The sequence below is a fragment of the Cervus elaphus genome, chromosome 17 (assembly GCF_910594005.1).
Source record: "Cervus elaphus chromosome 17, mCerEla1.1, whole genome shotgun sequence".
Lineage (NCBI taxonomy): Eukaryota > Metazoa > Chordata > Mammalia > Artiodactyla > Cervidae > Cervus > Cervus elaphus.
In genome coordinates this window covers 13,691,107-13,718,815 of record NC_057831.1, presented here as the reverse complement: position 1 = coordinate 13,718,815, position 27,709 = coordinate 13,691,107, and the positions used below count along the sequence as shown (strand labels likewise).

At 37.4% G+C, this 27,709-nt stretch overlaps 2 protein-coding genes across 2 annotated transcripts in view; both read right to left on the bottom strand.

The window, feature by feature from the left end:
• Window positions 1-27,696, bottom strand: part of ARSJ (arylsulfatase family member J) — a 72,324-nt gene extending 44,628 nt beyond the window's left edge. The window contains exon 1 of the mRNA XM_043870924.1: window positions 27,286-27,696. Coding sequence (XP_043726859.1) covers window positions 27,286-27,686 — 401 coding nt within the window. The 5' untranslated portion in view covers window positions 27,687-27,696. The remainder of the gene's footprint in view (window positions 1-27,285) is intronic.
• LOC122673290 overlaps window positions 1-27,709 on the bottom strand; it is an 81,177-nt gene that overhangs the window by 52,283 nt on the left and 1,185 nt on the right. The gene's annotated exons all lie outside the window — the stretch shown is intronic.

Here is a 27,709-nt window from a genome sequence, read left to right as displayed (position 1 = left end):
GGAGAAAATATTTAAAGAGGTAAAAAAAGGTTTATAATTTTAATATCTGTAAAACAAACAGAAAAGCCCCCACCATGATTAGTGGTAGCATAGAAAAGGATTTTAAAACTGCTGAGTGTTAAATAACTTATATGGAAGTGAAGATAAAGTGTTCTGGGGAGGAAAAAGATTCAAAAAGTAGCAGAAATGATGATAAGGTCACTGATATCAAAGACGTGTGACACAGTTTGAATAAAATTGTTTCAAGAAATGTGAAATTCAAAAAGGCAGTGTTTTTAAGTATATTGAAAGCATTCTAGAACAAGATTTAGGACTAAGTAAATGAGTGTGGTTCTTCATAACTTTACTGTTCTGAGTTTCTAATGACTTTCTCAGCAGAGAAGTAGTTAAAATAATATATTAAAACCAAAATTTATTTTAGATTTTCTGAAAGGATGTCTTCTGGTTTCCTAGAGTCACTGACATCTCATTAGATAGCTGAATATATAAATTACACATCTGAATACATGGAACTCTGTTAACGGTGGGGTCTCCCTTCTCTTTCCAGCACATAAAAAATATTCCTTGCAATCAATAAAGATTTTTCCTTGATATTAATGTGTGTTTCCATAGTAGCTTTCTCTGATTTTAAAGAAATACCACCTGCAACTGGTATGAAATAGAACAAAATTTCAAGTTCATGTAACACAAATCTGTAATTCATATTATTTGCCTGTTTTCATCCTTTATGAGGATACATATTTCAGATGCTTATAAAAGAAAATAAATAAAATGCTTATTTCAAATTCTGCTCCAAATAAAATACTTAGGAACATCTGTTTCAGAAAACTGAAATATTTTCATCTCATTGAAAGTTAAACATAGATTGATCTTGAGAAGTCCGTATCTATCTCTTAATTTGCACCACACTAACTGTTCCAAGAACAGACTTCCAGTTACTATAGGCATTTTTTGATGTACGGGTATTACTGATAGGTGGGAATTTATCTCACAGCAGCGAGAGAGATGAAGCCAGCTCACACCGCGCAGCAATCTTCCAATGGCCCACTTGCTGAAAATAGAGCCACGCCTTTTAAATTCGTGCTGTTTCTGCAATGTCCATAGACATTCAACACCTATACCCTGGGAGCCAGACGGAAGCCCTTAGAAATAATTGCTAATTTGTTCTAAAGCAGTAATGCTTCTGCTTTGTGATTTTCTATGCACTTATCTGTCTTGAATTATTTTGGTTTCCTCCTTTTCTCCTACAAACAAAGCTATGTTCTTTTCTATTCTTCTCTCAGTTTCTTGACTGTTTTCCTTAGCATATGTGAGCACACAGCATCTGTTTTTGAGTCTATGACAGATGGATGAAATTAATTATTGGAGAAATCTGAGGAAAGAGAGATTATAGGCAAGGGATAACAGAATGGTAGAAAACTGAAAAATGGAAAGGCCCATTATTGGGAACACACTAATGCTACTTTCAGGGTCTTGTTAGATCCAGTGGCACTTAGGTCGAGTGTGAGGAAGTCCTTGAGCAGTCATGGCAGATATTTTACACTTACTTGCCCCTACCCCCCCAAATTATTGTTAAAATCTATCAAAGTAAGTGGACAGACTGGTTATTATTTGTATGTTAACTCAACCGATTAACTAACTTCTTTCAGGTCCTAAATCTACATGGACTCATGGTAATCTGAATGATTATATAACTAAATAAGCAATTCGGTAAAGAGAATCAACTGAAATACTCAGAAGCCCAGGTTTCACACCATCTTGCAGGGCTGTGCCACAGTTTTTATTATAAGAGAAACTACTAGGGTGTAGCCTATTAACCTTCTCCAAGCACCAAGCTCGTAGGAGTAAAGGAATAAATACCATGGAAATAACAATGATTAATATGTGCGGAGCGCTTTCTAGTCCACACACGGCCTTGTTTAACTTTCATAGTTGTTATAATCCTCATTTATATATAAGGGAACGGAATCGTATGGAAGTAAAATGCACTAGTTAGGATCACATAGTAAATATACAATAGAATATTACCCAGTCGCTAAAAAGACTGGATTTGACTCAGTTCTAATGAGGTGGATGAACCCAGAGCCTGTTAAACAGAGCAAAGACAGTCAGAAAGAGAAAAACAAATATCATATAATAATGCATATATATGGGATCTAGAAAAATGGTATTGATGAACCAATTTTCAGGGAAGGAATGGAAACTCAGATCTAGAGAATGGACGTGTGGACACAGTCACGAAAGGAGAGAATGGGATGAATGGAGAAAGTAACATCAACACGGATACACCAATATGTGTAAAACAGTTAGCTGGTGAGAATTTGCTATTAATATATAACAGAGAGCCCAGCCTGGCGGTCTGTGATGACCTAGGCGGGGGTGATGTGGGGAGAAGGAGGCTCAAGAGGGAAGTGATATATGTATAACTATGGCTAATGGTACTAGTGGTAAAGAATCCGTCTGCCAACTTAGGATACTCAAGAGTCATGGGTTTGATCCCTGGGTTGGGAAGATCCCCTGGAGTAGGAAAAGGCAACTCGCTCCAGTATTCCGGTCTGGAAGATTCCCTGGAAAGATGAGCCTGGAGGGCTATAGGGGCTATAGTCCATGGGTTCTCAAAGAGTCGGACGTGACTGAGGGTGTGCACACACACACAGCTGATTTGCATTGTTGTATATAAAAACTAACACAGCATTATAAAGCAATTTTCCCCCAATTAAAAATAAACTAAAAAATAAAAAGAATAGTAATATCACAAAGTAAAAGACAATGTTTTAAACTGTAACTTTCAAATTCCAAAATGAGACTTTCTGATTCCAGTTCTAATGTTATTTATACAATGTTGTGCTGCCTCTTTTCAAAAATATTTGAACAAATTCTACATTGGAGGTAAAATAATGTTGTGATTATACTTTTTAATGAAATTTTTAAGAAAACATTGCCTTTTAATGTCTTCCAGCAGTAGGTTTTATGGTTTAATATTTCATGAAGGTAATGTTTTTGAGCCATTTGTAGTATAGAACCTGAGTCTTTTTAAACTGAAACTTTGGATGTGTTATTGAAGTCAACTTAAACGTTTTTGTTTGGTTCCACTTTATTTTATTCTATCTGAACCTTTTTTCTGTGTACTGAACCTTGCAGTTTGGGTAGCTTATGGCCCTTGCCAGTCTAAAACCTCATCCAGGGATCCTCACGGTCATTGACAAGTGCTCTACACAAAAGTGCCAAGAACTCAAGAATAATGTTATTATACCTCAGAATAAAGATCACTGATTTAACCAAAACGTGTTAAGAAAATAAAGTTTCAAAGCATACTAACTTTGATTACCTTTGATTAAAGTGCTGTTAACAATTATAAAGGTTTCTGAACCAAAAGATATATATTCATTTCAGTGAGGGGAAAACAGATAACCATGTCTTTAATTAGATAAGACAACGTAATCTCTAAGAGTGGTTAATGTGCTTTCACATGAAGCCTGCTGGAGCTCACACTTTTTATAAAAAGGCCTGTAACATCTCTATAGCAGAAATATTCCAAAAAAAGTTAAAAGCAATGCTCTTGCTTGCTTGGAGCAAAACATGAAAATATTTAACAAGGAATAACTTATGAAGTTCTGAGTAGCCAAACTAACATTGCTTTTTATTTTAATCACAAATGACAATTTTGTAATTCTAACAGAAACAAAGAAGACAATGAACTGACCTCTTTCTTAGAGATTTTGACCTTGTCCAGAGGCCAGGATAAATGGGGACTCTTTGGTCCCACTGACCCTCTCACGGCAGAGCCTCAGTGAAGCACTAGAAATGGTCTAGGAGCTGTCCACTTTGGACGACGCTCTACCTCCACCAAATACGTCCACTAGTGGACGGGGCTGAGGGACAGGTCCCTGCACTAGCCAGATGGGGCCTTTATAAACAAGCTGTGGAGGCTGCTACAGTGAGGAGTGGTTGTGTTCTCTGCTTCTGAACGCTAGGTTGGGTTTAGGGCAGGACTGGGGAAGCCTGTCCTGGAAGCATGGGGAGTCAGACCACATTCGTGCACGTACATGAGCCTGTATTTTGTAGTAGAGGCTTGTTTTGGGGTCAATATTTGCTTCTGTGGACCAGCTTCCCTTGGCCTAGATCAGTATTCAAGAGGCTGTGAGCAGAGACAGCAAAACCCACTCTATCCTGGGAGACACATCATCCTTACCTTGTGAATCTGGAGTCCTCTGCCTCAGACAGTCCGACTGAGAAACTCAAGGCAAAATGCATCATTCCGAAACATAAATGAGATCATGGCACATCTGCTCAAAACCTTTTTCATGGCATCTCATGGCTCTTGGGTTAAGTCTCACGGTCCTTATTGTGTCTGGCCCCTGCCTTTGCCTCTGTTCTCAATTCCCACCATGTTAGGCTTATTCTCTCCACACCAGAGTCCTGGCCATTCCTCACCATGCCAAGCTGACTCCCTATGCCGCTGCTGTTCCATCAGCCTGGATCACTTGTGAAATTACTCTGTCCCTCATTTCATTCAAATTGCAAATGTTTCTTTGTCACAGACCAACCTCCCTGAATGTCCTATAGAAATAGGGCAATTCCTTTTATTCTCTTTTTCCTTAAGTTGTTTTTTAAAAAATATTCCTTATCAACTTAGCACTGTATTGTCTTTTTGTTTATATATATATATATATATAAGGTATAAAAGCACCATTAAAAAGTCCTAATATGAGAAATTTAAATGATACCACCTAGTAGATAAACATACAATGTTTATCTTCACTGATGCTTTTTTCTTTATGTGAAAAAATTTCATGTAAATCAGTTCTATTAGGAAGAATGCAATGTTCGTTGAATTATTGTATTCTATTTTATCCAGTCTATATTAGTTTATTTTATAAGTTTTATTTTGTTGGAGATTAGCTAGTCACAAAAATGTTCTTTTTGAATCACATATATTTATTATACATAAACGAGAATATAGATATATCCGTATATACCATTATCTAGCTTATGAAAACTAAGTGCTTTGCTGACAATTACTTCACGTTGCGTTCTTATTACACGTGTGATGCAGTCATGAGGAAACAGAAAAACATTCCACCAAAGCAAAAGCTTAAGGAAATAAGGCTAAAGAATGAATAAAGGTATTTATAACTTATGAAAATGGTAGCTTATGATAAGTATTCTGATCCTACTGACTGTGAGGAAGAACAGAAGACGCTTAACTGGAATTTAAAACTGGTTAGGCAGGGGAACCTTGCTGCTTATGCAGTTGAAAATAACTATGACTTTTTAAAATCAGAGAAGGTTTTGGATGTTCTCTTCATTATTTTTTTCAATAAAAATTAACTTTGGGAAATTCTTCAGTTATCATGTAGCTCCAACTTAACATAAAGCAAATAGATTGTCCAAAGCTGCTACAGAAGGAATAAAACTCATTCCCAGATTGTTCTAGATAATAATACATCATCTTACTTATGAGAAGACAAAGTACATAATTCATCCTCTCCCTATTATATCCTGATTTTAATCAGAAAATTAATATATTAAGGAAATATGTAAAATAAAAAAATCTTTCCACTTATATTAAGTAAAATTAGATTATTCAGTAAGGATAAAATAGTTTTAGAACTTTAAAAATTCTGATTAGAAATTTATAGTAGAGATATAACTGTTTTTTTTTCCATAGAATGTATTAGTGATAAATCCAAATGGACATAAAATATTTAGAAAATGAACAAAATATATTTAGGCTTCTTTGCCAACTATGCCCAAATGGTAGCTATTTGGCAAACAGTCTGATGATAATTTCCCTTTTTTCTCTTTTCTTTTTTTTGCCTTTATATTTCCAACTGACTTAGGTTTCTCTCTAATTATCTGGAACAAGATATAATTTAAACTATAACCAAATATTCATTGAACCCCATCTCTTAACAAAGATCAGATAGATGGGAAAGGTTAAAACAGACATGTATTGAATATTTTTTCAAGTCAGCATTGGAAAATGCTGAATAGTCACTGAGCTAAGCTAAAAAACATTTTTTTAAAAAAATCTTTTAAAAATGTCCTTGTCCAAAAATATTAGAATACTTCTGGGGATATAGTGATTTTGAAAGAGAGTGAGATAAAGTCTACTGTATAAAAAAACACCTAGAATAAAATAATTGGGATCCAAAGGAACTTCCTCTTTTTACAGGGTGTAGTTAATATATATTGTTCCCTTAGAACATAAAGAATTAAGAAAAATAGGAGACAGGGATCTAAGCTAATAAAAGCAAAAATATTAAGAAATATTACAAATACACTAAAAATCAGTAAGACATATATTCACTTAATAGATATTCAGTGACTGTTTACTACTTGCCAAGCAGGGTCACATAGAGAGCAAGTTTAAATTTTTAAAGACAAGGCCTATGCCTCTGAAGAGCTCTAAGTACAATGGAGAATATGGTGATGAGAGCTATAGTACTGGTAAGTGGACATAAAATACAGGAGTTAAAAAGGAGACACCCATCTGCAGAAAGAAGCCTAGGAAGTAAAACTTGACTTGAGGTTTTAAGGATAAATCACATATACACAGGAAGAGAAAGGCTAAAAGGCTCTTCTAAGGAACAGCATGAAAAGGCACAGAAGTGTGAGAAAGGTCAGTTCATGAAACGGCGACATGATCAGACATATAAGTAGATGAACAGGGTACTTGGAGAAGAGATGAGAAAGTTCTAGAAAGACAGCAAGGGACTAGTTTGCGAGGGGTCTTTTGTCATGATGTAGGCTGCCTACTGTCAGAAAGAGCACCGTCCAATATGCAGCTGAGTGAGCTAATTTCACTGGCTTAAGGAAAGAAAGTGGTGGAAAAAGAGAACGGTGCCCATGGACGTTTCACAAGCTGTTGCAATCGAACAGGTAAGACGAACCTACATAACTATGCACGTCGTCACACAAATAACGTATTTTACTTGAGAGTAATTAATGTTTTTAATAACTATGAGTGGATCATAATTATGAAATGTTTTTAGGCAAGGCCAGGCTTGGGGAGGCAGGTCTTGAAGGGGACCCATTACATAGAAAGTTAATAGCATTAAGGCTTCTTTAAGCATCTTATTTTTAAAAGTTAATTTCAGAGTCCCCTCCTGAGAAAAGTGAACACAAAAATAAATCTTGTATGACTGCGAAGCTAAGCAATACATTTTATTGGAAAATAAAATGTAAAATTAAATCAACTATTTAAGAATGGCAATGGGTCTTTAAAGTTCTTCTGCAACAATATGACTTTTAATTCCATCAAGTAGGAAAATTTCAAATGAATCTTTCCAGGATATAACATTGAAAGACAAAACATAACAACTCCAAAGTTTTTCTATTGCTGAGTACAAAGCCATACTCACAAATGCACAACATATCCTCTCATAGTTCATGGCCACTGATTTGTTTGTATATTGAACACAATGGTTTGTTTCTTTAATGTTTTTTTTTTTAAAGTAACATTAACTTGTAAGAAAGACTCCAAATTGCCTATGTGAGGAAAAACCTTAAAAGTCCGCTAGAATTTCATCCACGTGGCTTAAATACATCTTTTAATCTTATGATGTAATGGCAGTCATAAAACTTTTATGCATAGATAACAAATTGGTCAAGCACACAGACCTTCTGAAACATCTCTTTGGATATCATCCCCTAAATCAGGAGTCAGTGATTACCATTCTGGAAAAGGGAAAGGCTACCCAGTCCAGTATTTTCGCCTGGAGAATTCCATGGACTGTATAGTCCAGGGGGTCGCAAAGAGTCGGACACGACTGATTACCATTCTATTCTCCATGCTAAGGTGCTCAAGAAAACCATTTTGTACTGAGTGACATATACAAGTGCAGAAAATCTTTTAAAATTTGCATGTTGTTTTGGAAAGCTTTTTAAAAGAAACTGTAAGCCAGCATATGGAAAGTTATAAATGTGGCCCAAGTCTGCCTGGAATTTAATTAGAGATGCCTTCCAGCTGTTGCTAGTGCCTGCAGCCTCTGTTCCCTCTTACTCTCTCCTTCCAGACTGCCATGGAAATGAAAGCTGAACAGCAGTTCTCCTGATGCAACTTGAACTGAGTGAGGCTGCCCAGTAAAAAGCGAGGTGAAGAATCAGCCAACTTACTCAGTGCCCCTGTGTATAAAGCGCTGCAATATGAAAATCCAGCTGAACTGGGGAGAGCTTCAGAAGCAAAATTAGTGTCAAATAAAAACTTGCATGCTTAACCAGGAACAAGAACAGCGTTATCAAGGTTATGATTAAAGACAGAATGCAGTCTAACATTTCACTATGTGTAGAGAGATTAAGGAATGCATTAATTATTTTTCTGTTTGTACTCTATCTCCCAAACCAGACACCTATCATAATTAAAGAAGGTCTGTAAATCATTAGTGTTAATAAATATCAAGCCTCTGCATTATAGATTTGCTATTTTTCTCTTTATATATAGTAACCCGAATATTCTGTCTTTAGCTCTTATAAATACACAGCCACACATACACACACACACATCTTTATATACCAAGGCTTAATGCATAGCGTATTTGGAGGACACTGATCTGGATCTTTAAGAATAAGGAAGATTTCAAATAGGCTGAGAAGAGGATGATTTGGCACAATTTTACCTCTCTCACGTGTTTAATCACTTACTTCCCACTAACTCCCCTCTATTTTCTGCTGTGCCTTTACCCACCTCTTCAAGCATTTGTCCCTATCTTGAAAATGCCCTCTCTTTGAACCTGCTACTTTTTAAATTACCACATATCTCTTGCTTTTGTTTCAAGGCCAAAGCCCTCATACACGTTACACACACTCTTTTTATTTCTACTCCACTGACCCTTTTAATAACCTCTCCAGAATCAAAGCTTTTTGAGTTTGGAGGGGTGGATAAAATGTCTTTCTTCTTAAAATAATGATTTTAAAGGACCATAAATATTATAATAATAACTAGAACTATCTGAAAAGGACATTTCTCTTCAGGCAAATGTTAAATTAAGTAATCTGCCTCAAATTGCTGCAGACATATTTTGGAATGGCTCATCTAGAATACACACCTCATAAGCCAACAGTGCACTGCAGGGGTTGGGAGACGGAGAAATGATTTCTATTTATCCTCAGTCCAGCGCTCCATCCCATTAACAGCTTTACTTCTAAATATGCATGACATTTCCTTTTAAAAATCTTCTGTTTAATGTTTCAAATGCACAGAACAGTCCTGACCCAGCGAATCAATTTCCTAATGTTGAATCATTCTGGCCAAACATAAGTCAGAGTAATAAAGTTCCTCAGGACACTCAGCTATTAGGACATCAGGGACATATGTGAACCTGTGAACAATTTCACAGTCTCAAGGGAGACTGAGTGTTTAGCTTTTATGAATGGCCAGGGTAAGAGAGAAATCACAATAAATTTGTTTCACATCCTTTTTTAAAATTGAAGTGTAGTTGATGTATAATGTATGTTATATATGTTACAGGTGTACAGTAAAGTGATTCACAACTTTTATGTTTCATGTCTTATCTTTTTTGAATTTCAACATGTATTAGAGGAACCTCAATTTGCTATCTTTTTTAATTTATAAAGGTACAATGATCATGTGTAGCATTTATACACCAATTTTACAGATGCTATATTTCACTTTCTACTTATTTAGTTTGATTCTGTCAGACCATTTAGCAACTATAATCAACATAGGGTTAACTCACCAGAATCTTGTATATGGTTGCACAGTAGCAAATGGTATTTGGTTTCTGAAAATGGAGTCCAAATACAAAGCCAAAGAGCATGTTTTAAAGTTAGAGTATTCCCCACCTTGAATTCTGATTAATTCTTATTTTGGTTAATGTTACTATGATCCCCTGAATAGAATTTTTCTGAAAATCTTCTAGTTTCTCCTGTACTTAAAGCTATGTTCATTCAGGCACTAAGAAATGTCCATTCTGTCACCAACTGTCTCTTAAATTTTTGTCTTCTTTTCCTTCCTTAATATTATGACTTTTCAATTTCTCATTTCTCATCTGAACAGCTGATTCCCCTGCTATAGAATTAGAGAAATAATAATGAGGCAGTTGCTTTATACCAGGCATTTTATACAACATACAAAGGAGAACATATTTTCAGTGTTAGTTTCCAATAACTGTTCTGCAATGAGCTTACCTACAAGCTAGTTATTTTTGATAACTTTTATTTTATATTGGAGTATAGCCAATGAACAGTGTTGTGATAGTTTCAGACACACAGCACTGACTCAGCCATACACATGCATGTATCCAATTTCCTTCAAACTCCGCCTCCATCCCTGCTGCCGTTTGTAGCAACATGGATGAAGCTAGAGATTGTCACACTGAGTGAAGTCAGTCAGCAAAGAGAAACATCATATGACACCCCTTATTTGAAGAACCTAAAAAGAAAGGATACAACCAGGTTACTGAATGGGCTTCCCTGGTGGCTCAGCTGTAAAGAATCCCCCTGCAATGCGGGAGACCTGGGTTCAATCCCTGGGTGAGGAAGACCTCCTGGAGAAGGGAACCACTACCCACTCCAGCAGGCTGGCCTGCAGAATTCCAGGGGGTCTCAAAGAGTTATTGAATAATATTTTCCTTCTGCTCTTTTCTCTGTACTGGGATACTGAAATGGTATTTGATGACAGGAGAAAAACTTGAAAGTCTAACACCTGAAAAGTCGTCTCTGCTGTTTAGACACGGTTGTTTTATTATTATTTTCTGTGCGCCTCGATGTCTCCTCCTTTGGATGTAAGTCTTTCATGCCTTCTCCACGGCAGTATTACAATGAAAGTCAAAGTGTCAGTTGCTCAGTTGTATCCGACTTTGTGACCCCATGGATGTAGCCCGCCAGGCTCCTCTCTCCATGGGATTCTCCAGGCAAGAATACTGGAGTGGATTGCCATGCCCTCCTCCAGGGGATCTTCCTGACCCAGGGATCGAACCCAGGTCTCCCGCATTGCAGGCAGATTTTTCACCAGCTGAGCCACCAGGGAAGCATTACAATACCTCAAGATTATTAATTGCTTCATCTTTAAAAGCTATTATCAATTCTTTAAAAGCAGTAAAATGACATCATTATTTGAAAAAAAAAGAAAAACCCACTATAATCAAAGCATTTTTTGAAGAAAAAAGTGTGTTTAAGACATTTAAAAAGTGTGCTTAAGAGACTGGTGACTCTGTTGCTCCTAATGCATCATTATTTTTACATTTTATATATCAAGGCCTGTATTCTATATTCTTGAGAGAATGACTCTGTATTGAAAAGGTACTATTTGTAGAACTCAGTAAGTAATTCATCTTCCTTGACATGTTGGAAAATTACTCCCAGAGTAGATTAAATAGGTCTGAGTGTCTCAAACAATGGCCCAGGAGCCCTGGAGCCTGAACAGAGGGGCTCTGAGCCTGCATTAGAAGGAAGGGGTTGAGGCCGGGAACTCCCTACAGCAGTTTTGCTTTCATATGTTTTGTATACGGGGCTATTCCATCAAAGAATTCACTTGAATAAAAAGTTCCACGGTTTAAAAAGAAAAAAAAAAAAGTCTGTAAAGGACAGAACAAGTTTTAAGTCCAACAAGGAAATAAACCAATTTACGTATGGCAGACAAACATGCACGAACTGGCCAGCTCCTTGAGGTCAGAAGTAAGTAATGGAGAAGGAGAGAGCAGTGAAGTTCCTGTGTAGACAGTGGGATGTGTACTCAAACCCTGCTTCTGGGACCAGGGGAAGACCTCCAGCACTTGGGAAGTGAAATAGCACTTACGTGACAGGACAATGAGGCTTGGCTGCGGTTTCACACAAAGATTTAAAATTAAGAGACTGAGAGGAGGGAAGAGGAGGGACTGGAAAGATTCTTTACATTCGGCATTCTTTAAGAAGTAAATCATTGAAAACTTTCTTTCCCATCAGTAGGAGTTTTTTTGCAGTGCTTGTCCTTAAAATCCAGGAAAGGGAAACCTCCCTTTCTCCGCTGGTATAACCTTTTGATCTCAGTTGAAGGGGGTTAACTAAGGTGAATGCATGGCAACAGACATTCCTCTCAACATAGCTTTTCTCAGTGTCTGCACAGCTGTTGACTGACTCTTTGGTCCAGAGAAACAACAGCAGAAGTCAGCAGTAATACAACTTACTGAGGTGGTTTATAAGCTATTCAGGAAGAGTTTTACTAACGCGAAGAGCAAAAAGAAGAGTTCACCAAAGGGGAAAGTTTTCCTAAATGACTATTTTTCTAAAACCAAAAGCAGATATTCTATTTTTAGCCATTTTAAACTGAGATGCAAAATATGTAAATTAAAAATACTGTATTGCAAAAAGCAAAGCCTTAACCTCATAACTCTAAAATCACAGGTGCGGAGCTAAGCACAAAGCATTGTCCAGACTCTAAGGTCTTGACAGTAATCCAAGAGAAAGGGAGAAGCATGTGACTCTGTGCATGTTTGTCTGCATACACTTGACACCTAGCCTGAAGTAGCAGCATTTTCAGCATGATAGAAATAGAGAGGAATATTGAGTTCATACACCAGGTTTTCTTGTCGGTTTCCTTTTTTTTAATCAACCATTTAAGACGCTCTAGATGTGCAGGGTTTGTGTGGTTAAGTGACAGGAATGATGAATTCACCCAGTCAGTACCATCCGGCCACAGCCTTGGGGCTGGACAGCCATCCTTGCTCTAGAAAGCCCCCTCCTCCACATTTACCTATGCTGCCTTAAAGGTCGTTCATTTCAAGTATTAGGAAGTGGCTAAACTAGAACTCTGGTGGCTGAGACGGTAAAGCGTCTGCCTGCAATGCGGGAGACCCAGGTTTGATCCCTGGGTCCGGAAGATCACCTGGAGAAGGAAATGGCTACCCACTCCAGTACTCTTGCCTAGAAAATCCCATGGGCTGAGGAGCCTGGTAGGCTACAGTTCATGGGATCACAAAGAGTCGGACAGGACTGAGTGACTTCACTTCACTCAAACTAGAACTCAAATGCAGATCTTCTGACCACCATTTACTACTCTTCTCTTAAATTAAACCATAAAATGAAATACATATACATATGTATGTGTGTATATATATATATATATATATATATATATATATAATGAAAATATACACATTACTGCAATCTGTCAAACATCAAGGAGTCAGGAAGGAAGGAGAATGGAGGAACAGAGGCTACTGTTCATCAGTGGGCTTTGAAGTCTACAAGGTAACTGTCAAAGAGGTTTCTATAAATTATGACTCTATCTGCCTGAGTGAGTACTTGTTGATTGTTTCCGTTTCTGTGTTTTTGCTAACAGCAGAATGAATGACCTTAAAGTTGTACTTAAATCATCTTTTTCTTTCTAATCATACAACCCACTTGTAGTCTGCCCCAAAATTGTCTGCTCTGCCTGTGAAATGTATTCAGAGTTAACCCTCTCTGTCACCCCCTCCACAGCCCATCATCTCTCAAACAGGTTAGTGCTAAGGTCTCTTTACTAGGTCTCTAGGTCTTCTCGCTGTAAACCTTCTCTCTAGGATCCACCCTCAACACACCTGCCAAGCAATTCTGTTAACACCCAAGCTGGGTCATGTCACCCTCTACTCTTCACTTAGAGCGGAAGTCAGAGTCCCTGCCTTGGTCAGCAGTGCGCGACAGGCCCTGGGCCCCCTGACCACCCTGACCTCACCACCCCTGACTCTCCCCCACCCTGTCTGGTCCAGTCACGCTGGACTGGCCTCTGATGGTGAGCACAGGGGTGCTGCCGCCATAGGGCGGCCAGTGCAGTTACTGCCCTGGCTGCAGCAGACACAGGAGGCTCCCTCCTTCACCCGCTGACCTGATCTCCATGATGTTGCCCTCTTCACCCTTAACCCTTCACCTCTTAACTTCTGCCCTGTTTCCTTGCATGTTTTCCTGCACAGGGCATACTGCCTCCGGTGCATGCTAAGTTGCTTCAGCCATGTCCCACTCTGCCACCCCGTGGACTGTAGCCCTCCAGGCTCCTCTGTCCACGGGATTCTCCAGGCATGAATATTGGAGTGGGTTGTCATGCCCTCCTCCAGGGGATCTTCCCGACCTAGGGACCAAACCCGCATCTCACATTGGTAGGTAGGTTCTTTACCACTACCTGGGAAGCCCATACTGCCCCCAGCACACTATATATCTGATCTAGATGTGTCTCCTAGGAATAGAATATAAACACCACGAGAAAAGGGAGTTTTGGAGGTTGTGTTAACTGAAATGTTTCCCAGTGCCTAGAAGAGTATCTAGCAAAAAGTAGGTGCTTAGTATTGAATGAATGAATAAATGAATTTCAAGGAAATAAAAACAAGAAGCCCAACTAAATCAAGGATCCTTACCTCCTGAACTATTTTTGACAAAATAGTCAATGCATAGTTTCTCCCCTACAGAATGTCTAAGGATTTGCATTTAACTCTGGGGATTTCCTTTACAAGACTGAGAAATATTTTTAACATTAACCTCAATGTTAAGCATTAACATTGAGGTTAATGTTAAACATTTAACATTAACATTCACCTACCTCACACATTTGTGATGTGGATTAAGTGACAATATAAACATTTGCCTCAAAAAAACTCTAAATTACCTATTTTTTTTTTGTCATTGTTATTTTGACATCTGCGATCACTCAGAGCCACACCAGAAAGGAGATCTGCAGGACTTCCTTGGTGGTCCGGAGGTTAAGAATCCACTTTCCAATGTGCTCTGGAGCCTCCATGCCACAAGCAGAGAGAAGCCAGTGGCTAGAGAAGCTATAGAAGCCTGCATGCCACAATGGAGCCTCTACATAGCCAAAGAAGGAAAGAAAGAAAAGCGATTGGAAAAGTGTTATTGTTAGAACCAAATCATTAAATTATTTTTAGCAAATCTCAGACTCCTGATCCAAATGGCTCAATTTTCTTTTAAAGGTAAGTGATGACAATGAATTCCTCAGCTAAGTGAGACTACGTACAACCCTGTAGAAAATTAGGATATACATGTATATGAAACTGATGCCAACTTGATCAAATTCATAGTTTGAGTTAAACAAGACCCCAAAATAAATGTCCACTTTCTTTAGGTTGGCCTTGTAGTAGAAAGGTTCTAAAAGAAAAAAGCAATGTGTCAAAATGCCTACATTTCCTAGCACCTTTAATTTCAGGATGCATAAAGTGAGTGCTACATAAATGGTTAAAAAAGAAAAAAGAGAGAGATAAAGATGGTAATAAACATTAAATGCCAAAACTGTACAGTTATCAATCAATGTATTATCAATATGTTATCAATGTGGCTCTCAGAGGCACAACTTCAGCATCACCAGGCAGAGGGACAGCGCTGCGGCATCTCAGGCCCCACCTTAGGCCTTAGGAAGAAAATTTCTGAGGAAGAGCCCAGAGGAACGAAAGGAATGAGTGCTTTAACAAATTCTCCAGTGGTTAATAACTTGATTAATAATTTAAGTATTAAAAACACTGAAAGGTAAACTCATAACATTATCCTTAATTTATATATAAAACAAATGAAGAACAAGAATGGACTCCAAAACCAAACTGAACGGGAAAGCCAGTTTGAAACGAGTTCTGGTTCTTGGAATAACTATATTTAGCTCTTTGTTGTCGAACAAGATACTCATTTATTTCTACTCTAAAGATAAGCTGTGCAGCTAGCTATACCAAATCCGTCCTGTCAACCATGTGTGTAATGTAGTGGAAAATCATAGTTTTGGGGTTGGGATTCTAGTCTCATTACTTACCATGGGACTTTGACAAAGGCATTTTACTTCTGAGAGCTTGATTTTTTACTTATGTAAAATGTGGATATTATATTTATACACAAATTATGAGACTTAGAGAATATATAGTTTAGAAAATATGTATTATATATTAATACATATATATAAAATATATATGTGCCAAATAATACTTAATACTTAAGTGCCAAATAAATGTCACATCTCTACTTCTAATATTTTATCTTCAACTAAATCATTTAGCTAGAAAAATGTACAATTGAATTAATTTTATAGCATTACAAAGACATCCAAACAAGACTCAAAGTAAAAAACTGATTTTAGGTATTTGAACTGATACTTTTAAGAGTGTTCAAAAATCTAAATTAAACTTTAATTGATGAATATAAATTACTCAGTTCACATAAATTTATTATACATTTATTATGGCTTTATCTTCTGTAAGAACTTGATGTGTTCAAAAGACATAACATAGTCTTTAACCTCATGATATTCAATCTCAAAGATAATTTTTAAGTCTAAAAAGCAATTAAAAACTTCTTGAGTTTTTCAGATCCAAGATTATGGCATAATCTTTCTGTAAATTTCTAATAAATTACAGATTCAGTGAAAATCTTAAAATTTTGATCATCTATAGTATACATTAATATTATACATTATTATGGCATACTTTAATACAATTAATATTATAGTATTAGATTATATTATCAGAATTATAATAGACATTGATAATTATAATATTGCAATATATTGATAACTATAGTATAATACAGATTGATAATTATTGATAAATGTAGATTGATAGATATAACTATAGATTAATGTAGTATAAATTAATAATTTAGAATGGAGTTCTCAAGTATAGATAACTCATGAATTTTTGCTAGGTAGGAGAGCAGAGAAATTGGGTCAATTAACTTTTTTTCATGCTTTTGTTTGTAGATGCAAGGAACTAAAATTCATTCACATGCAGATGAAAATGACTTTGTAGAGGTTAAAAAAATTAATAGTAAATTGAAAAAGGGTAAAATTTAAGAATCAAGTGTCTGAGGAGGGAAGGAGCTCTGGGAGGTATATGTCTGACAGATGCAAGTACTTCAATGCCTACTGGAGGAAAGAAAGCAGAAAGTGTGGCTACTGATGCCACTGGGTTCGGAAATTTTGTATTGGTAATATGAAAGAGATAATTCACTGTTGCTTCTTTTCTCTCAATGGAATTCTAAAGTAAAGTAGTGAGCTGAAGAGGGGATATTGGCAGCTTGAGAAGAGGACTCTTGAAGTAGCAGCTCTGAAGAACTGGACAGACTGCACACAGAACACTGGGCATTTCTGTGTGCCTATTCTGGACCTGTGATCATGAATTTAATTTAATCAAATGCTGGCTGTCACTCAGATGTCTGCTTCTGTGCCCACCTATGCACTGGACCTTCTCAGACACTGAATGTGGCCAAATTACGCTTCTCCAGTTTGTCTGGACACTGTGCATGGAACAATCTAGCACTCTCACAGGATCTTGTCGCTTCCCCCAGCCTTTTTCCAGGGCTACTTCCTTACCTCCTCCAACAGGTCGGAGAACAACCAACTATTCAGAAAGCAATCAATGTATCTCCTCAGCAAGGGGACCAGGACTTAGTAATTATTTTCTGGCTTTTCTCTCTGCCAAGCCCAGGTACTTGGTAGACTGATACCATACGATAGAGACATGATATTGATTCATTCTGGTCAGTGGAAAGAAGAGTCCCATTCACTGCTTTAAAATGATCAACAACGTTCTTTGTTGGAAAAAGTTGTGCGCAACATGCCTTTGAATTCTAAGAATTCCATCACTTGTATACTGACTGCTGCATCTTATGTATGCCAAAAAACCTGTTATAAAGGTGTAAATGATCAAAGAAGTAGTGGAGGGGAGATGGGGGACGTAGATAGTCGGGATAGTCGGGAAGTCGGGATAGTCGGGAAGGATGCAATGGTATTTTCCCAGAGGACAATGAAGAACATTCTAGAAAAGGGAATTCTGCTTAGAAGGGAACAGGGCTTTAAGGGGAATAGCCTTGGTGAGAAAGTACAAGTATCCTGGCAGTGATAAACCAAAGAGGGTATAAACGGGAAAGTGTTAGGAGACTGTACCAGGATCTTGTCAGAGGCCAGATTTTGAAGGTCCTTATATGAAATGGTTAGGAATTGGGCTTTAGTCTACAGGTAATGGCAGCTTCTAAAAGATTTTAAGCAGGGAGTGGCATAATTTTGACTGTGTGATTTTGACTGAGATTTCACTCAGGTCTTAGCGTGCACTATGGGTTCAAATGCTGCAGGCAGTATACTCATTTAGAGGTAATGAAATAGTGATCATAAAGCACACGAAATTCCAATCACCACGAAGCCTAGAACAAAATCTTAACTCAAAACTATTGCACACCTGCTGAGTGGCCGTCCCTGGGGTAAGCTAGCATTCAAACATAAATAAGTTATAGAAATTATATTCAAGAAAATGTTTTAAAATTACTGTTGATTGAAGGAATTTGAAATAATTAATCATTGGCTTTTCCACTACCTAATTTTTAATTCTCATTTAGTGTGGTACTCTTAATGTTACTGTTTAAACATACATCTGGCTTTTGCTTGTCACAGGCTTAGCAGGGTTCCAACAGATTCTGCCAAGCATGATGAGAGCAACATGCCAAGCGTGACAACCAACAACAACACATACAACCTCCAAGTGCAGAAACTTAAAAAAAATAGAGCCCTAATCACCTTCTTGGACAAAAAATATCATACAAAAAACCCTGGTGGATAAAATATATTAAAATGAAAACATATGGGATTTACTTGTAAAGTTTTATACTTATAGATTGAAATTGGAAAAGAGATATGAGTACACATATAGCTTTTGAAAAGAACAAGCAGTCCTTTTAAAGTCAGTATGTGATTAAACATTATGGAGATGTAGCTCTAAATGTAGAGGAATTTTTACTTAAAAATTATATAATACTTGAAGGTTTTCCAATTACTTTCCTCATGTGTTATCTCAGCTAAGTGCTACAACCTTTGAGATTATCATTACTCCTATTCTATGGATAAAATCATGGAGTCTCCAAAAGATTAAATTACTCATTCAAGGTCACAGTCTGGACTTTCCTAAATCAGAACTGTAGTTCAGATTTCCTCACTATTTTCTGTTATTTCTGCTCTGTCACATGGTCTGCCAGGGGGAAATAAATAATTGTTTATTCATCTTTTCATTCATTTTTCTTCATGCCTGTTAGTACAAAGCACTGGATTGGCTGCTATGAAATTTATGGAGGTAATAAATCAGCCTTGCTACTCAGGGGACCAGCGTGTGAACGAGGTGGAAAATCATGCCTAATAAGACAGTAACAGAAAGAATTATGTAAGGTCATCACTGGAATAAATATTTCTGGCTAAGGAATCATGGAAACCTATATAGGGAAGGTGGTATTTTAGCTGAGTCTTAATGAGCGACTGGCATCAGGGCCAAGTGAGATAGGGTGTGAATTCCAAGAAGTGGAAACAGTCTGTGCAAAAGAAGGGAGAAAGTCAAGTATGAGACAAGCTCGAGAAACAGTGAATCATTCTTTTTGCTGGAGTACAGAGTTTAAAGATAAAGATAAGGCTAAAATTGTTTTCGAAGACTGGGCTAGGGTATTTACAAATTTCATGGTGGAAGGAATGGCGTGATGAAAACAGCAAGAATTTTGTTGAGCCACATGAGTTTAGATTCAAATACATGTTCTGCTGCTTGGAAGCTGTGTGAACACCAAAAACTTAACATAATTTCTCTAATTATTCATATATCTATAAAATGAGGATATCTGTTAAATATTTGATAAATATTTTTCAAAATTATAAAAGTATTTTACCTTCAAGGTGATGTGAAGGTCAAATGACAGGATGTTTGAAAAGCAACTGGCACAAGGAAGCCCTCAGTAAAAATCACTTTCCTTCACCATTCTGCGGGAGGCATTGGGAACTAAAGACTCCCTAGTTTGCTGAGGCTGGTGATATGAGTCATGTCTGAGTAAAGCAAAGGTGGTGGGTGAATTGAGGAAAAGCAGGAGGGGCAAAAAGTCTTTTTTGCAATAAAGCACACGGGGAAAGGAATGTCTCAATGAAGTTACACTCCTGGGAATATTTAATATCTGGAATGAGAAAAGAACATTGCAACACACTCTAATTATACCAAAGTAAAACACAGAAAAAGACTACATAAAATGAATTCCATAATATAGCTATAGTAAGAAGTCCAAATGAAACTAAACTTTGAAATAAAAAGTTTCCATGCTGAGCTCCTGTTAGAAGCAGGAGTCCCAAGCCTTTCGGTTCCTCCCGTGTATTTGATCTCTGGGAGAGGTCATATGGATGAAACAAAATGATCTGAACTTCAGCACCTGGATAAATTTACACCTTACAGGACAGCTATTCAGGAAACTCATCAGATTTACCTGAATAGGAATTCACTTCAAAGGGTGTCTTTTTAGAAAGACTCATTTATAAGTAGGGTCTTTGATCATAAGGGTGTGCCGATAGCTTACATGACCCTGATTCTACTGTCAGGAAAATCCATATGGTAAAACAGGAAGAAACAGCTATTTGTTGAATGGTGTCATCTATTGAGTCATTCTTTTTGAAATGGATATGGGAGGTTTTTAAAGCCACCCTGTCCATTTGCTGTTACATTCACTTTCCAAAGCCAAAATGTTTCTTCCAAACTTCTCTAACTACAAACATTTTTCTAAATGTTTATGTATTATTTAAATATTTATGAATGCAATAAGTGAACTCTTAGTAACTGGTACTTATTGTGTACTTTTAGGATGCATAACACTATTTAAAACTAGGTCTTGGATAAAAGAAATGGATGGAAGAAGCATGCATGATCCTTGATGTTTACAATCTAAGTGTGTGTGTGGGGGGTGGATATGGTGTGTATGTCCCACATGTCTATGAAATGGAACAATCAAGAAACCTTTGCTTTCGTGAATCTTTCTCCCGTGAAAGTGAGACAGACTGGGTCCTGGGACTCTTTGCTGCAGTGCGGCAATGTTTTGTACCTGGCCACACCTCTCTTCAAGCTACAAAATACAAAGAAACAATATAGGACTAAGAATAACTGCGTGTTTGTGCACCTGGGGCAAATTCTGTGCAAAAAGGTACAAAAAGATCTAACTCCCCCCCTCCCCTCCAAAACTTCCATTTCTGAAGAGCGAGGAGCAAAAACAGGGTACTGGGCATGTGCCTTGTACTCAGTACCACAAAGGGGTGGGCAAACCATCTAAGCCCCTCCTCCAGCCTGACCCCCTCCGCTGGACACGCCCCTACCTTCCATCCATATTAGGAATAAGCTCCACCCTCTCCTTGGGGGAGGAGCAATGGAACTTGTTACTTATTTTGCTCCATCCTGCAGCCAGCCCAGGAGCCCCAGTAAAGCCTTGCCTGAATTTCTTATCTGGCCTTTAGTCAATTTCTATTGACTGGAGAAGGCCGAGAATTCTGGTTGGTAATTCAATTACTCTTTCAAGGTTTGAAATACTGGGGTAATTGTGAACTGACAATTTCATATCTGAAAGCGATAGTTTCTAAACTACTGGAAGATACATTCCCTTGCTGCTACAGCCCACTGCAAAAAGCCAACACAGATCCTGTCTTCCTGGACCAAACCCCCAGATCTCCCGACTGTGTGCCCGACTGTACAGTGTGGCTGCAGCAGTTGGCTACGGATAGGGAGGAGGCCCTGCTCAGTCAATCTCTACAAAGAAGCTGTAATTACAATTTGACACTTACATTTCCAAAGAGATCATCTGGAAAAATTCCCACCATGCTTTTCAGCTTTTATTTCAGTCTTCACCAGAACTTGTCTTTCTCCAATCTTTCCAATGTATCTTTCACTCAGATTCTAATCTCTCTGTATATCACTGTATATTCTCTGCTCTGATTAAATCCTTCTCCCCTCTTAACTCCTTTCCAAAGAGCCTTCTGTTACTAAAAATCTGTCATTAGCAAAATCCTCTGTGAGCTCATCTCTTTCCTGGACATTCCTTCCATCTTTTGCTCTGGCTGATTGCTGGTTATCCTCTCAATTTAGGAAGGTTCTTCTACCCACGGGCCAATTATCAAGGATTCTGAAGCAGGGATTGGGTATCTTCCTAGTTCCTCACTGGCACTTCTACATGGTTTGGCTCCTATTTCTTTTTAAAGGCTCAGCTTTTTTGAAAAGTCAGGCAACAGATCAGAGGCTCATTATCTTTCCCATTATGGGCTTCCCTGATCGCTCAGTGGTAAAGAATCTGCCTGCCGATGCAGGAGACGTGGGTTCCATCTACCTGGAGAAGGAAATGGCGACCCACTATTGTATTCTTGACTGGACAATTCCATGGACAGAGGATTCCGAGGGGCTACAGTCCATGGGGTCACAAAGAGTCAGACACAACTTAGAGAACTAAACAACAACAGTCTTTCCTGTTAGAGTCCTCCAGTTCCAGGCCCTGCCTCTTACTGCTGTCAGATTCCAGCCACTGGCTTACTGCGCTCTTTAATACAATTTCTCCCATGGTTCTTAATGGTTGAAATATCCACCCAAGTGATCCATCAACTCCATGTTTTCTAACACCCTGCCTTCACTTCCAAAGCTTCATCCTCCATCTCACAATTCTCCTATTATTTCTAAAATGCATTTCTTCAACTATCATTATCTACCTTTCCGGTTTTCCAAGTTGACTGTAGTGTCCTCACTTCAACCCTAGACAGACAATCCATTGACCCTGGCACTTTTTTAGAGAATATAAGCCGCTGATAGTCTTCCTCTTTCCCTTGCCAAGTTTAGAGTCTAAAGACCCACTATATTCACTTGGCAAAGCTCCAGATCTAGCGAAATCCACCTCTTCAACAGTGCTTCTTTTGCACTCACACACCTGAACATGGTGCAAGAAAAACAAGCGAGGACTGGTCCCTGTTTAAATTTATGACCGCAGATCTCAAATGGGTTCTCATCGCTGCCCAGGATTTTTACAGCACTTCTCTACTTAATTCACTTTCTCCCTCTCCTAGAATATTTTCTGTCTTTAAACCTTAAGATTCTCATCTAATGACCTCATTTATTATTTCACTTAGAATAATCAGAAGAGAACTACCTCCTATTCTCCAAAACCAAATCCTTCAACTTCTTTGAATCTGTACATCCATACCCTCCCTTCTTTCATATTAAAATGAATGAACTAGTTAAGAATACCTTAGGCAATTTGGAAGAAGAACAAGTAAAAGGACTTACATTCCAAATATCAATATTTATTATAGAGCTACAATAGTTAGGGAATGTAGGATTGGCAGAAGAATGGACAGAGATTAATGCTGTAGAATAGACTCCAGAAACAGACCCAAATACGTACCTTTTCTGGTTTATGAAAAAGATGACACTGTAGTAAAGTGGAGAAAGTATATTTTTAATAAATAGTGTGGATTAAGTGAGTTTACATATGGAAAACAGTTTGAATCCTGATTAATACCATATTAGAAATTAATTCCAGATGAATTATATATGTAAACAGAAAGAAAACTATAAAAATTTTTTAAAAGACCATTGCAATGATCTTGATTTAGTCAAAGATACCTTAAATAGGACATCAATAAAAATATTATAAATAAGCCTACAATAAATTAAAAACCCTCTGTTCATCAAAAAACATTAAGAAAGTGAAAAAAACAAGCCACAGAATGGGAGAAGTCATTTGCAACTCAAATATCTGACAAAGGAATAGAATATAAAAATAACCATCACAAATCAATAAGGAAAAGCAATCACCTAATAAAAACTCAGGCAAAAAATCAGATACAAGTAAATAGCTCGTCCATAAAAATATGAAATATGCTCAATTTCTTCAATCACCAGGGAAATACAAACCAAACCATAATGGTATACCAGTGCATGATAATCAGAATGACTAAAATGAAAGAGATACCAACCAATGTTAGCTATAATGTGAAGCAAACAAACTTTCCATCACTAATGACAGTATATGGTGGCTAAGCCACTTTGGGTAAGTGCTGGGAAGTATCTACAAAAACTGTATATATATATTTCAATTACACAGTAATCCTGCTTTTTGATAGATACCCTTGACATATACAAACATATTCACTGAAAATATATGCAAGTATGTTTATGGCCGCACTATTAATAATGGCCCAACACCAAAACAACCCACATGTCATTCAACAGAATGGAAGAATTAATATTTATATAAAAGAACACTATTCACTGATGAGAATAAGTGGATTATAACTCCAGCCAACAATATGGATAAATTTTACAACAAAATGTTAAGAGAAAGAAGCCAGACATGAAAAAATACCTTTTCTACAATTCTATTTATATGAAGTTCAAAAACAGGCAAAATTAATCTAAAGTGCTAAAAGCTGGGTTGTGATTACTCTTGGCGAGTCACAAGGGTTTTTTTTTTTTAATTAATTTATCAAATCAAATATCCTATTATAAATATACATTATTTGGTTTATCTTTACATTTGTTAAATGATCATCATGGTATTTCAAGTGGGAAAAAATGAATAACAAAATAGTCAAAACACAAAAGTATTGCCAAAGATATATATTCAGCTCAGATTGCCAGTCTCTTCAACTCTAAAGTCTGCATGAAACACATCTAAATTTTGCAAAATTTATAACTCTCTTCTGAGGCCTTCATTATATTCTCTTTAAGAAGAAATGATGTCATTGCTATATGTCTTTATTTGAAAAACAATTTTTTTAAAAGGTGGGAAAATTACTTTGAAATAAATCAAATGTAAGCAGCTGCTTTCTCAATCAACCATTGTATCTCCAGTCTAACTTTGAACACCTCCAGTGTTGTTTCTCAAAGCCCAGTACACAGAACGTCTGCATCACTCTCTCTCCTGGAATCGACTGCCACATCCACTCAACGTAGGGATAACAATAATAATCACCTCATAGAATTGTTGTAAAGATTAAATGAGATAAAAATGCACTCTTGGAACACAGTAACTGCTCAGTAGATGCTAGTGTTTAATATTAACACTCAGTTTATATGAGGATCATTATTAGAATAACTGGATATGTTTGTTAAATTACTATTAATTTCTGGGCTCAACCCCAGACCACTGAAGCTGGAAGACCATACTTCAGGTACTAGCAGTCAGGCTGATTCTTTCTGCACAAACTTGAGGGTCACTGTCCAGAGATTAGGCTTACTTCTTTGCTCCTCACAGTTCCAATATAGGGATCTGTACACAGTGAATGCTTATTGACAGGCTGGCTTATGTTCAATATTGCCAGACTGATATGATGTAAATTGTTAAAGAAATTGGAATTTATCATAGGTATGTGCAGTATAAGGGAATAGATTTTTACATTTTGACTCGAGCAAAATATAAAGGGAGGATTATTTTGTTAATAGTATCAAAAGTAGCTCCAGCTTCAATCACTTAAACTCTTCCTTCATAAATGTGACAGTCTTTGAATTCTATCATATTCCACATAACCTGTTCTTTCCCTTAATGTAATTCAGTTAATTTAGGTTTTCTATTAACTTTAGAGGATCCAGAAATCATAGAAAAGTACTCATGTAGAGGACAAATGACCATATTTTCTGGGCTTGCATTATGAATATTAGACCCAAAACTAGGCTTCTATAACCACTTTCTTTCTTACATCTGTGTTCATTTAAGGAAGGTTCCAGCAATTTGTCTAAAAGGAGAACTGAAAGTGCAAATGTCTTCAACTGTTTAATTCAAACAGAAATTTAAGTCAAATCACACTAGTTATTTGAACCTTTTTTCTATAAAACAGTTACACAACTTGTTACACTGAACAGAAAAATTTAATAAGGAAAATAAATCTTTTCCTGAAATGTTTGCATTGAAAAGACAGGAGAGTCAACCTTTGACAACAAAGAAAAATGAGAATTTATTTCCACCTTGACTTCTGCTTCATGTCATTAATTAAACATCAAGATTAAAAGATAAAACCTAGGTATTTTATCAGTGCAAGATAATGCTTGCTGCTGCTATTCTTTGGTGAAAAAAAAAGTCTTAAATGCTCTATTGTGAAAGATAAATTAATACCATTTAGGTATGTTTTTCAATTACTCTTGGCTATCTGAATAAATCCAAATTCTACAAATTTAGTCGAAGAGCTTCAGGCAAGCATTTACAACAAGTTTATTTCAAAAACCAAATATAAGGATGTTTGGATTAGACATAAAGAACTTGACCCCCAGGCCATCAGATGGACTTGTTATTTTCTAGCCAACAGTCTGCTACTTTATAAATACCAAATGCCCCTGACTTTCTGATGCCACAGTTAACCTTTAGAATGACTCTGAAGTACAGTGAGCCTTCTTTACTCTCACTCTCTAGACAGGAAATGATTGCATTTTTTTTTTTTTTTCTGGCAGTGATGCTAACTTCTGACAGTTTGCTAAGCAGTGGAAATCGGGTAGTAAGCAAAAGTCTCTGCAAGACAGAGATTCCTACAAAATAGTCTTTATTTTTCCAATGGATACTGGCTACTCTTATAGGAACCAATTCCAAGAACAACTTCACTGAAGCAAGCCTCCCCTGAAACTGAAATCACAAGACTCATTCACTGAAACCTCTAAGGCTTTTCTTCTACCTCTGTCCAGTGGAGGCTAAACCTCTGGGTCTCCTAGTTTATCTCCATTCCACAGGCTGAATTTGGACAAGCAAACTATAGTAACCTATATTCGGACAGGATAGAGTGAAAATATGAATATGAGTGAACACCCCAATTAGGAGATTTAGCAGCAAATAACAATAATATTAAAAACAGTTTCTTAAGCATCCAAATAATCTGATTTTTCTTAGAGTTAATCAGAAAATTCCTAGACATGTGAGGTACAACTGGAAAACTTTGGATGAATTTTAACTCATACTGAGCATTTACCACTGTAATTTCTCCCATTTTGAGAACTGCCTTGGTGATTACATATTGCCTTCCCTAATGATCTTGTCACAGAAAATTACCTATCAAAGACCCAGGCAGAGTCCCATGTACACTGGTCAGATTTTACACTGCCTTCCATACATTTCTTCGCCCTTCTTCTCTCTGTGATTACCTGTCAATTCTAGATTTACAAATAAACCAAGAGTCCAGAACAATTTCGGTCTGTTTCTCTTATCAGTGATGGTGCCTAGAAACTCCAACACCCGAAACAAAATCTGAGCAAGCTCAAAAGCCAAAATCCATTTAGAAAAGAACACTTCCGGAGATCTCTGGTTGGTAGGTGGGAGTTTATAAGTTCTGATCTCATTTTAAAACTCTGAACACACTTCACAGCAGGCTCTGAGAGTAAGGAAAATGAGACTAATCTAGTCAGGAGACTTTCAGATCATCAACAGGACATCCATTTTAATACCCACCACAGCTAAATGCATTTTGCGCATCCATTCATGCACTCATTCATTCATTTAGTTTCCCATATTTACTGCAACTCCATTAAGTTAGGAGCTGCATCTTAATCAACTGCTTAAGATATCTGCAAAGAATAAAGTAACACTTACTTTCCAGTAATAAACTGACTCCTGGACGGTGTGCAAATAGGCTGGACATAGTAGTTCTCCAGTTTAACTCCTTCGGCAGCAAGCTTGTCAAGAGTGGGAGTCTTTATCTCTGATCCATGGTAACCCACATCTCTAAATCCCTGATCATCCGCTAGGATGAAAATGAGATGGGGCTGGGACACGGCGGTTACGCGGGGCTCCAGTCTCTCTCCAGTTTGAGCTCGCAAAGCCCCTTCTTCCTCCTCCTCCAAGCCCTGGCCCCAGGACAGGTAACCATAAGTGAGGAGGCTGAGAACCCAGAAGCCTGCCAGCGCCCCCATGGCTAGCATCTTTCTGGGCCAGACCCAGGTCTGTGGAGAAGGTGGCGGAGGCAGAGGCCCCGCGCAGCCCCTGGGGGCCATTCACTCTGGTCCCAGCTGAGACT